The sequence below is a fragment of the Geotrypetes seraphini genome, chromosome 3, assembly GCF_902459505.1.
Source record: "Geotrypetes seraphini chromosome 3, aGeoSer1.1, whole genome shotgun sequence".
NCBI lineage: Eukaryota > Metazoa > Chordata > Amphibia > Gymnophiona > Dermophiidae > Geotrypetes > Geotrypetes seraphini.
Window position 1 is genome coordinate 320,863,194 of NC_047086.1, and position 13,152 is coordinate 320,876,345.

Consider the following 13,152-nt stretch of genomic DNA (forward strand, 5'->3'; position numbering starts at 1 on the left):
CTAGTGGTAGATATAGTTAGATGTCATTCGTGAAGGAGTGAATCTGTATTTGGTATCTGTGGGCAATGTCTAGGACGGGTCTAATATAGAAATTGAATAATAGAGGGATAGTAGAGCCCCACATGGAACACCGTATTTGATCAGTTTCAATAGTGCATTCTTGAACAGTATGCTTTGGGATTCAGGAAGGAGGTGAATCATCATAACGCGGCATCTCAGATACCAATTTCAGAGAGCCACGCAAGGAGGAGAGGATGGTCAATAGAGTCAAACACCACGCTGAGATTCAGCAGCACCAGAAGGATATTGTTACCCTTATCCATGAGTTTCCAGCAGTCATCGATGATGTCGAGGACAATGGTTTCAGCACTATAGAATTTTCTGAATCCTGATAAAAGAATGTAATTGGTTTAACACTGTTTTTTCAAGAATCTTGGAGATGAATGGTAGGTTGGAGACAGGTCTAAAGTTGCCGGGCACATTAGGGTTGAGCGTATGTTTTTTCAAGATCAGTCTGATAACCACTGACTTCCAGTTTGCGAGCACGTTGCCTGTTTGTAGAGAGGTGTTGATGAGAGGAAGGATGGAGTCTACAAAGGCATCCTTTATAGCCACTAGGAGGCATGGTGGACAGGGTCTAGGTTTGAGCCAGATGGGTGAATAGTGTCTAGTGTCTTGGTGATTTCATCATGGGAGATAGTTTTCTGCCACCTACCTCTCTTCCTGTCTCTTTCCTCCACTCTCCTTTCATTTTTAGTACTCTTTCCTGCAACTGAGGTAGGTATAATATGTTGCCATTGGGTATGTGACTGTGGGCATCCAAGTTTCTCCCAACCTTCACTCCTTGTCCCTTTCCATTCCCTTTGCTATTCCCCCTCCTGCCTGCTACTCACCCATTAATTTTCCTTCTCATTCCTCTTTTTCTGCCATCCAACCTTGCATTCTTTCCCTGCTACTCCTTCACATTCTTGTTCCTTCCCTATCCCTAAGCACTCTCCATTTACTCTTTTCTCTTTCCCTGAACTTCTCTTCCCTATGAATAATACATAAAATATGTAAGTAATTCATTTTATTTATTGATACAATAAACTAAAAATACTATCAGTTTAATCAACCTAACAAACCAGACATGGTGATGTGTTTATCCCATCCCTGTGAGCTCTGTTTCTGTGTTTGCCCCATCCCCATGAGCAATGTCCCTGTCGCCACTTCATCCTGGATCCCATCCTCATCTGCACAAACCTTGAACGGTTATGTAGTACAATACCAGAGATGTAGAAAAAAAAAAACCCTGCCCAAGAAATGTATATTGGTACCAGAACCAGTATGTGTCACGTAAGAAAAACTTGTATTGTAAAACTATGGCAAATCTAACCTGTAAATTGTGTGTCGAATTAGGCTAAAACTTGTACTGAAAACCTTGCATTGTAAGGATAACTATGGCAAATAGTAACCAGTAAACTGTATCTATAATAATAAAACGCTAAGCGCACATGCGCACTCTCGCTGCGTGTTCCCTGAGATCTGATCTGTCGGGATTTGGCCGTCAAGAGTGCACATGCGCGCTTACTATGTGACGCGCGGAGTGGCGGCTGCCGGGAGGAGGGCTGTCGGCGGAGGGCAGACGCCGAAAAGGGCTAATAAGAAGCAAGAGCGACGAAAGTGTACACGGCATCGGGCCCCCCTACTCTCCAACTCGCACCGCTCTCCCTCATAATCTGGCACTGGTAATGCCTCGATACAGACAAAGTTTATTTTTTAGTTCAAAGCCGCTGCTGCGGCTCCTCTCTCGATCCCCGACTGCATCGGAAGCCTTTTCCGATGCAGGTGCGGCTTGAGAGAGGAGCTGCACCGGCGGCTTTGAACTAAAAAATAAACTTTGTCCTTCAGCAAAAAACTTCCATGAGAGGTGCAAGCGCAGAGCGCACTTCACCCCGACATACGACCTCACCGGCTGTGAACTGTGCCTTTGCTGCTGTGCTTTCTAGTACACCTCCAAGCCGTGGCTCCTCCCCCCTGTTCCCGCCCCTCTCCTTCATGGCTGCGGAAGAGAATGGAGTGTGGGGCTTGGTGGAAGTGTTTGTGTCTGGGTTGCAGGATGGTAAAGCTGCGGAGCTGGCAACAGGTACATTTCTTTCCTCTCCCGGCCAAAACCCTGTTGATTAATGGTGGGCCTGATTATAGGGGGTCAGGGATGGACAGGGAAGAGGTGCTGATGGACAGGGGGGCAGAAAAAGGAAGGGAGGCATACTGCTGGACAGGGGGAGCAGGGATGGACAGGGGAAGCGGTGCTGATGGACAGGGGAGGCAATAAAAGGAAGGGAGGCGTACTGCTGGTTAGGGGGAGCAGGAAAGAGGTGATGATGGACAGGGGGAGGTAAAACAAAGGGAGAAGGGCTGCTGCTGGATAAGGGGAGCAGTGAACGGGGGGGGGGGGGGTGGACACAGGGGAGGTAAAAGGAAGGGAGAATGGACAGGGGGAGCAGGCAAGGGGTGGTGGTGGACAGCCAAGGAAAAAAAAAGACAGAAATACAGAAAGCGGCTAAGGAGAGAGAGAGAGAGAAAGAAAGAAAAAGAAATAAAGACAGACACACACACATATATTCTAGCACCCGTTAATGTAACGGGCTATAAGACTAGTATTATGTATATTAATATTAGACCCTAGTATGTATCAAGTTAGGATAAAAACTTGTATTGTAAACTTGTACTGAAATTATGTATGTTTAACCTGTAACCCGTTCTGAGTTCTTTGTGGACAATGGGATAGATAACGAACTTAATTAAACAAATAAATAAAATTACTCCTGTACTGTGCAAAATATAAAAATGGCACAAGCTGGGGATGGTATTAGGGAGTGTGACTAGGGCAGTTGTCTTTGGCCCCTTACCAGAGAGAGCCCCAAGCCTGCTGGAAACTGAAGAAAGTGCAGCTTGGTAGTGGGTTTTGGGGTCCCCTCCTAAATTTCTGCCCTGGGCTTCATCCCGTCCTAACACTAGCTCTGGCAGGATGTACATTTTAAATCTGGCATACTCTTCTGTTTTTTTGTTGTTATTTATTTTGTTTACACCATAGCGCCAATATGGGGTTAAGAGGGCATAAGGGGTGAGGGTGGATGAAGAGGCTACAAAATAAACCTGCCAGGAAATTTGAATCGATTCAATAGGCCAATCGAATCAAAAATTTTTCCCTGCATTGGGCAGCACTAGTTCAGAGCCAGGTGTACAGTATGTCTTTCACCATGTGTTGGAGACAGAACTCTGGTGAGCTAGGCTACATGGTACCCTTTATAAGGGCAGAGCATAGAAGATGTTCTGTTTCTGTCTACTGGTTGACAGACAACCCAGTGTTCTGGTTTGCTTTGGTGGACAACTGGGTCTCAGTTTATGGACATCCACAAACCCTATTTTCCTTAGTCCATAAATTGTTAGCCTTGTAGACTTTAGCAAGCCACTGCTTATCCCCTGAGGGTGAGAAACAATGAATAAAGCTACTCTTTAGGCTCCAGCTGGGTACTTATGTCATGGACAGGATGCTGAGCTCAATTAACCTTTTGATCTAAGTATGGCATACCTTATGTTCTTATGATCATGAACATAAACCATGATTTATAGAAAATTTTGAATTGTGATGGGTTGATTTTTCTTAGCACTGATCATAATGAGGCTTGCCTTTAATTTTTGCGTCATTCTCCTTCCATTGAATACAGTATGTATTTGATTTTATATCAAAGGATCTGTGTTGCCTCTTATCCTTAAATATTTCTAAAATGTTTCTATTGAGCAGGAGTTCCTCTACAACAGTAGTCTCAAACTCGTGGTCCAAGGGCCACATGCGGCCCACCAGGTACTATTTTGAGGCCCTCGGTGTGTTTTATCATAATTACAAAAGTAAAATAAGAGTTTCTTGATCATCATATGTCTCTTTAGCTATAAATTACAATATTATTTTAAGACTTAGCTGAAAGGAAAGATTTATAAACTATAAAGAGTTTTACCTAATGCAAAATTGTCATTTTTTTAATAAGACATTAACTATTTTTTCTGAGGCCCTCCAAGTACTGACAAATCCAAAATGTGGCCCTGCAAAGGGTTTGAGTTTGAGACCACTGCTCTACAACATATAATGGCATAAAGAGTTATCAAACAGCTGCAGGAGTTTTAGTTTTCAAGTTCACCTGAAGTTCTGTATATGTGTTTCTCCTTACAGTGAGGGTACCATATTTCATTGACTTGAAGAGACCAGAGGACCAAGGTTTAAATCACACCTGTAACTTTTACTTACAGCCAGAAGAAGATGTAACTATAGGAGTATGGTAAGTACATTTTATGCCAACATTACCATATAATTTATGACTCAAAGGGCTTGTGTCACATGCAAGGTTTATGCCTTACTCTTCCCAAGAAATCATGTTATGCGTTCCGCTTGTACCTATATCAGATTATTACAAATGCTACTTAGATATTGATCCCTAGTCCAGTATCAGCAACATGCGTCCAGACAAAGTTAAAGAACTAAGAGGTAAAATATCAAATACAAACATAAGTTCTTTTTCCATATACAGTGGAAACTTGGTTTACGAGCTTAATTCGTTCCAGAAGCATGCTGGTAAACCAAAGTGCTCATATATCAAAGCGAGCTTCCCCATAGGAAGTAAGGGAAACTTGCTTGATTCGTTTCCCCCCCCCCCCCCCCCCCCCCCCCGAGGCCCCCGGCGCTGCTCCACCTCAACCCCCCCCCCCCCCCCCCGAGGCCACCGGCGCTGCTCCACCTCAACCCTCCCCACCCCGAGGCCACCGGCGCTGCTTCACCTCACCCCCCGAGAACCGTCATCAATGCCCCCCTGCGAACTGGCGTGTCCCCCCCCCCCCAGCTCATGAGCGCCCTTCCCCCCGCGAACCGGCATCCCCCGCCCACCCAAACACAAACCCTTACCCCGATCTGGCACCGGCACGCAGCACCAACCCACAGGACGTGCCGGTGCCCAAAGATCCTGCCTGGGCTGGGCCTTGAGTATGCGCAGATGCTCAAGGCCCAGCCCAGGCAAGAGTCAGGATCAATAGAAGCTGTAAACAGGGTGGTGGTGTTAGGCCACCCCTGGAAATTCCAAGATTATGAGGAGTAGTAATAATAATAATTTTATTTTTATATACTGCCAAAGCCATAGTAGTTCAAGGCAGTTTACAACAAGAAGAGCTGGACAGTCAGCGAAAAGAAAATAACAATGAAGTCTTTGGTTACATAAAGTAACAATGTAGGGATATCGAGTACATGTGATAAGAGTACAAGGGAAGGTTTAAGAATTCTTGGTTACAAATCGGTTAAACATGTTGATTTTAACTAGTTTTCTGAAGTTAAGATAGGATGAGGAGTGCTTGATGATGTTGCCTAGCCAGCTGTTCAGTTGACTTGCATGGAAGGCTAGAGTTCTGTCAAGGAATCTTTTGTATTGGCAGGTTTTTATTGTAGGGTGGCTGAACATATGTATTCTGCATGTAGGCCTGGTGGAACAATCCAATTTAAAATGGGAGACCAGGTATAGGGGGGGCCATACCAAGAATAGATTTGAAACAAAGGCAGGCAAATTTGAACAGCACTCTTGCTTCTAGGGGCAGTCAATGGAGTTTTTGATAGTAGGGGGTTATGTGATCCCATATTTTTATGCCGAAAATCAGTCGCACTGCTGAATTTTGTATGATTCGGAGTCTTTGAATTGGTTACCATATAGCTTCAGAAAAAGGAAGATGGATTGGGACATCCAGGTTTTACTTCCATTGTTTTCAGCAAAGCCATATGGTAATCCTAGTGGTAGTAGGATGTGAACCTGGCTTCCTTGGTTCTTAGCCTGCTGCTCTAATCATTAGGACACTCCTGTATTCCTTATATCAACATGTGCTGTAAAAGGTAGGTTATACATGCCATTTTAAATTATATTAAAAATATAATCCTGACCACAGTTTGGGTGAAAAGTGGGTAGTAAAGAGAAAAAGCAACCATTCTGACTTTGTTGCATGTTAATCTGCTTGGAATTATTTTGAGACTAGAGACTGCACCAAAGCACATGGGCGTTCTACATTCTATATCCCTATTATTAGGGAGCCCATCTATTTTCAGCTGAGTACAAAAGCATCCATTTAGCCCAGATCTCATGCTTCTGTTTATTACTGTAATGCTGTTCACATGAACAAGTTGTTCAGCCTGTGAGAGAATAAAGCAAATTGTATGTGGCTAGAGATGTCTAAAACCAAATGTAGTATTTTAAAATTGCTTTATGTTATTGGGGGTTAAATTGTTAGGGTTATATAAAATAAATTACTCTGTATGAAAATGAATTAAAATACAATAGAACAGTGGAAATCTAGAATTTTTTCTGTAGTGGCAAGGCTTTTTTTTGTTCATTCTTTGAAAAATAAGTTTTGAATGTGAAACTTTGGAGGTTGATTTATTAGGTTGTATGCTACCAGTGATAAGACTCGGGGAGTACAATTTTTAGAAGATTTTACCTGGGTATTTAAAGTTACCCAAGTTGCCCACAGTTGTTTCCAGGACCATGAAGAGATTGGCTTTGAAAATAAGCTTGCATTTCCATTGGTAATCTGCCATGCTTTCCTGTATCAGGTGTTTGTCTCTTCTGTCAGTATATAAGTGTGGATTGGCTCTCACAGGAAAGGAAACGCAAAAAGAGACCATAAAAATGTCCTTGGTGGCCTAGTAAGCCCCTGACCCAACTTCCACTGAGATTATCTGGGCCAGGATATCTGGCACAGGGTTGGGAGGGGGCTATGACAAGGTGGAGGCAGTCTGCTAAACAAGTAAATTCTTTCTTTGTTTGGTAGACTGGCCCTCTAGTGATGTGCCTCAAGAAGTTAGGCATCGCCATCTTAGAAAATGATGGCATAAGGAGCAAAGGATAAAGCTGGATGCCTCCCTTGACCAGCTAATTATTCCTGGCCCATGAGGGAGTAGGATGCTACAGCACCAGAGGCCTCTCATTGAGAACCTCCACATAGAAATTTAACCATTTCTATCTTAACTCTCCTGCCTTTCCTCCAAAGATCTTTAAGTCTGTCCCCAAATGCCTTATGACGAAGACCACTGACCATTTTAGTTGCCTTCTTCTGGACAAACTCTATACTGTTTATATCTTTTTGAAGGTGCGGCCTCCAAAATTGTACACAATATTTTAAATGAGTTCTCATCAGTCTAATATAGGGGCATCAATATCTCCTTTTACCTACTGGCAATACCTCTCTTTATGCACCCTAGCATCCTTCTAGCTTTCACCGTTGCCTTTTCAACCTGTTTGGTCACCTTTAGATCATCACATACTATCACACCCAAGTTTTGCTCCTCTTTCGTGCACAAAAGTTCTTCACCCCTAAACTCTACTGTTCCCTTGGGTTTTTGCAGCCCAAATGCATGACCTTGCATTTCTTAGCTTTAAATCTTAGCTGCCAAATTTCAGACCATGTTAAGCTTGTTTCCACACTAAGGCTGGATTCATTAAACTGCATCCCGATTGTAGGCAGCTGAAGGCGTCCTACAGCTGTCTAACCAGCCAATCGGGATGCACATTAAAAAAAAATAAATAAATAAAATGCTTCCCAGGCAGGCCGCCTATATTGAAGATGCCTCCGGGAATCTAGGAAGGCCCACACACCGCCTAAGGCTAGGCGTAGCCTTAGGTGAAGCTAGACGGCCGTACGTGTCTCCCAAGGCCAGTGGGAGATGCGTACAATGTAATCTAATGTAATCCTTAGGTTTGTATACCGCATCATCTCCATGTTCGTAGAGCTCGACGCGGTTTACAGTAGGAGAAATAGGAAGGAACTACAACAGAGGGTTAGAGGTAGAAGTGTGAAGAAAATTTAGAGGACTTGGGATGCCAAGATATAAGAGTTTCCTTGATTCCTAAGTTGGAGGGAGACTTACATTTTTTGAGAAAAGCCAGGTTTTCAGATGTTTGCGGAAAACTCGGAGAGAGCTCAAGTTCCGAAGAGGGGAGGTAAGGTTGTTCCAGAGCTCAGTGATTCTGAAGTGAAGGAAGGTCCCTAGCTTTCCTGTGTGGGAAATGCCTTTTAGCGAGGGGAAAGATAGTTTTAATTTGTGGGAGGATCTGGTGGTATTAGGGTTTGAGGAATTCCAAGAAAGAGGGATAAAGGGAGGGAGGATACCATATAGGATTTTGAAAGTTAAACAGGCGCATTTATAGTGGACCCTGGCGATTATCGGAAGCCAGTGGAGCTTGGTCAGAAGCGGGGAGACATGGTCAAATTTACTTTTAGCGAAGATGAGCTTGGCCGCGGCATTCTGAATCTGTTGGAGTCTGTGGAGGTTTTTCTTAGTTAGGCTTAAGTAGATAGAGTTGCAATAGTCCAATCTGGAGAGGATGATGGATTGAACAAGGAGGGTAAAATGTTTTTGATGGAAGCAGGATCTAACTTTCCTCAGCATGTGAAGGCTGAAAAAGCATTTTTTTTTACCAAGGATTGGAGGTGGTCATTGAAGGACAATGTGGAATCAATGATGATGCCCAAGACCTTGCTCGAGAACTCAAGCTGCAGAGAGGAGCCAGAGGGTAGTGGGATGGAGGTGGGTAGTTGATCTAGTTTTGGACCGAGCCAAAGAAGTCTTGTTTTGGACTCATTAAATTTAATTTGCACAGTGTGGGCACAGGATTGTAGGTTCATTATACAAGAGGATATGTTCTTAGACAGGTCGGTGAGGTTCGAATCGGTCTCGAGGAGGACGAGGATGTCATCTGCATAAGTGTAAATTGTTTCAAGGGGGGATAGGTGGAGGAGTTTTAGGGAGGACATATAGATGTTGAAAAGGATAGGGGATAGTGGAGAGCCTTGCGGGACTCCACAATTCGGTTTCCAGGGGGAGGATGAGGTGCCATTCATGTTAACAATGTAAGAACGAGAGCGGAGGAATTTAGAGAACCAACCTAGGACTGTGGAGTTGATACCTATCTCAGAGAGTTGGTAAACAAGAATATCATGGTGAACAACGTCGAAAGCAGAGGAAAGGTCAAATTGTAGGAGGACGGTGAACTTGTTTCAAGAGTGAAGTTGTTGAACCCTTGAAATCAGGGAAGACAGTAGGGATTTGGTGCTGAAATTAGGACGAAAGCCAGTATGACCCTCTCTTACTCTATCCACTAACAAATTGTACCTAAACGCTTATAACTTTCCTTAAACTAAACTACTGTATTTCCCCCTTCTCTCTTTCTGCATACTCTCCCTGTATTTAATTCTCTCCAAAAACTATAAATCCAATCCCTAAACCTGTTGTACTACTTATATGTCTAGTTACTCCCCACTGTGTATGTTCATTTGTAAACCGTTCTGAGCTATTGGGAGGACGGGATAAAAATCTAAATAAATAAATAAATAAAAATATTGATAGGGTAAAAGAATAGAGAATCTCTCTAAGTATGATGAGAGTTGGGAAGAAATGATGGACTCTAGCATCTTGGTTAGGAGAGGGATATTTGCAATTGGGCGATAGCTGGATGGTATGGAAGGGTCAAGGTCAGATTTTTTCAGTAGTGGAGTCAAGGCGATATGACCCATTTCTGGGGAGAAATGGCCCGACTGAAGGGCGGAGTTTATGAGAATGGTGATAGAAGAAATAGCCTGAGCGGGAATGCTGGCCTACATTGTAGGTAGACATGGCTGCTACACTTATCGCGGCAAAGGATCTCCCTGCATTAGTGATCGCGGCAGGAGGGAGTCCAACCCCTCCTGCCCAAAGCCTGCCATTCCTGAACAATTGCGGCAGGAGGGAGCGTAACCCCTCCTGTCCGAAGACTGCACCCCCTCTAACGATCGCCGTAGGAGGGTGCACAATCCCTCCTGCCAGACCCCCAAACGACCCCCCCCCCTCCCTGGACCTTCCCCAATGAAGCCCACCCTCCCCAGAAACCCCCCCAGGCTCACCTTAAAAGGTGCTGGACGGACAGGTCTTCATGCCGTACAGCCCACTTCTGTCCAAATGAGACAAGCCTGCTCCTCTCCGGCCCATCCCACACGAGCCTAAGGCCTGATTGGCCCAGGCCACGATTGTTCGGGAGGTGGGGAGATACTGGCAGCCGCGGCCACTATGCATATCGTGGCAGAGAGATCCCTTGCCATGATAAGTATAGCGGGCGCGTCTACAGTAACCCGGTTCCGTAACTGGGGTCTGTAACATGGACGTCGGTTACAGAATCAGGTTTATTTTGGGTGAGTATTCTGTATAGGACGCCTATACAGAATCCGGGCCTAAATCTCCTATTATATCGACAGTGAAATTATCATAGCTCATTACATTGGCCCCTGAGGGTCAAACATTAATTCTAACTAGAATAATGATCAAATATAATATAAAATAGGTATACATGAGGGGTAATTTTATAAAAATACATCTATTTTCTGCCTTTTTAATAGACAACATAGGTGCCTATTTACCTTTTTATTAATATATATCTTTAATGCTCAATTTATACCTGCCTTATCACTCTTGCTGCCTACAACAACATCTATTACAGGTGAGCCACATCTGTCACTGTGCAGGATTGTCAGGCACAAATGAATTACCAACTTCTGAGCTTAGGGCTACTCCAGCATTGATTTGCCTTAGTCCTTGAAGTAGCCCATAAAATGAAAAGCAAGAGTGATTAGTTGACGATGACAGATTGGTCAAAGGGCGTTGGCCAATCGGATATTGCCTATGCTGAATCTTGCTCCAAACAGTAATGTGCAATGAAAGTATGACAAGAGGACCATGGGGTGGTGTCGAATGATATCATCCACTTTTGTGTCTAATTTGGTGGGAAAAAAGCATATTTTATACGAGATGTAATGCTTTATAAAAGTACCCTCTTCCAAGAAGTCCAAACATAGGAATGTAGAAAGCATATTATATTGCTCTTTTAATTTTTGTTGGTTGGTTGTCTAATGCCCCATTCTTTGTAACAAAGTATTCTGAAATCAAACACTTTTAACTATTAATATTATCCCTGACTTTAATTTTAGGTATACGCTCCCTGCTGTTTTATGGAAAGATGCTCGGGGAAAGGACCAAATATGGTATGAGGATGCACTGTCCTCAAACCACCCCATAATTCTCTATTTACATGGAAATGCAGGAACCAGGTAAGGATGGCATTCTTTTGCAAACAGTCTGTCCCAGGATGGATCCCAGAGATACTTCACTGCTCATTTTTCTTCTGAATGAATTCCATTTACCATTGCTGTCTGTTGCCTGTCGGTCAACTAATTTACCACCCTGTATCCCATCCTTAAGCTGCTTAATTTATTCATGAGCCTTCTATGAAGAACCGTTATCGAAGGATTTGATTAAATTTAAGAACACATTCAGTTCATGCCTTTGATCTAGTTCGTCACCCAGTCACAGAAATCAATCAGATTCATTTGGCATAATCTGCCTTTGGTAAAACCACATTGCCTTGAATATTGCAACCATTGCACTGTAGAAAGTTCATACTGCTTTCCTTCAGCAGCTTCTCCATTGCCTTACAGAGGTAAGGCTTATCTGCCTGTAGTTTTCCACCTCTTCTCTTTTACCATTTTTGTAAAAAGGGATATCGGCCTTGTTACAGTACTGTGGAATCTCCCCCATCTCTTAAGATCTATTAAATACACCCTTTGGAAAATCCACTAGACCTTCTCGTTCCTTCAGAATCCTGGAATGTTATCTTACCCAGTCCCTTAACTTTGCCCACTTTGTTTTCCAAGTTATTCATAAACAATCTCATCCATAAATGGTGTGACATGTATGCTATTCACATATGTATCTTTCACTTTATACACATTGGTCCTCAGCACCTTTGAGTCTTGTAATTCTACCTCTGGCTTTTCTCCTGTCCCACCTTGCATGATGTCTTTAACCAATTTTTCTTCTGCCCATGCTTTTCCTATTCTGATTTTCTTTCTTTGTTTTTGCAGCCATTTTTTGTTTAGGAGAACTATATTTGTTTCCTTTTCCTCTTACTTTTATTTACTTCCCTTACATAAAGGTCTGTTGCCCTCTTTGTAGTCCCTTTCAGTAGTACCTGAGCCATATAGCTTCCTTAATGTTTGCTATCTTTGGTGAGAACTAGTCACTCAACTATGTAGTTTGCTACTGGTTGTTAATGTTAGGGAAGCATGGCAGTACCTGCTGCCATGGGACAGTAGTATCCTATGGTTAAAATGAAAAATCCATCCTGTAAAGTGTGAATGAAAACTGAATGGTTAGATATATTATCACACTTATTAAAGCTCAAAACTGAAGCTATTAAGGTGGTTTGAGCAATTAAGTTAAGTGCCTAACTTTAAGTACCTCTTATAAAATCTGGCCTTTTGTGTTCAGTTTTGTCATTTGTTGGTTTCATATATTGACTTGTAAAATGCCAAGAATTCTAGTGGTATGAGGCCTATTGTTAAAATAAATAAGTAGAAAAAGCTGGAAATAATTTCCTTTCCTGCTCCATAGGACTGAGTAAGTATAGAAGTGTCTTCAGAAGCTTACAATATGCACTGGGGAGCAAGGCATCATTACACATATTCCATTCTTCTAATAATCAAACTAGTACAAAAGATAAAACAGCCACTATAGTTCCCATAGCCCCTCTTGGCCATGGCTATAATATCTACCAATTCACACTCTGTTTCATCTGTTGGAATCCTGTTTATTAATAACTCGATTGGGGTAAGATTCTCCATATGAATGTACACCTCGTAGTACTAATAAGGTGGCCAAACAGATTGAAAAGATGACGGCAAAAGCTGGAAGAATGCTAGGATGCATAGAGAGAGGTATGGCCAATAGGAAAAAGGAGGTATTGATGCCCCTGTATATTAGAGCTGCCTGATTTGAATCAATTCACCAGTTGACTTTGGTTGAATTAATTTGAATTGATTCAATCTGGGAAAAAATCGGCCTCATCAATTCAGTGCAAGGCCCAGTGTCATCATGGAACTTCTTCACAGTGGCAGCCTTCAGAACACGCTGCTCTTGCTGGCATTTGACCTTCCTCTCTGCTGGGTCCTGCTTTTGCAGAAACAGGTAGTAGGTGGGACCCTGCAGAGAAGAAGGCCAGAGAGCAGCTTGTTGTGAAGGCTGTGCTGCCAATGGCTTGTGAGTGGGTGTGTGACAAAGAG

At 43.1% G+C, this 13,152-nt stretch overlaps 1 protein-coding gene across 6 annotated transcripts in view; it reads left to right on the forward strand.

Annotated features, from left to right (window-relative positions):
• The window catches only part of ABHD12 (abhydrolase domain containing 12, lysophospholipase), a 214,640-nt gene that overhangs the window by 93,686 nt on the left and 107,802 nt on the right, over positions 1-13,152 (forward strand). For all 6 annotated transcript variants that reach the window (XM_033936457.1, XM_033936454.1, XM_033936455.1 and 3 more), the window contains 2 exons: positions 4,211-4,316; positions 11,023-11,142. In XM_033936457.1, coding sequence (XP_033792348.1) covers positions 4,211-4,316; positions 11,023-11,142 — 226 coding nt within the window. The remainder of the gene's footprint in view (positions 1-4,210; positions 4,317-11,022; positions 11,143-13,152) is intronic.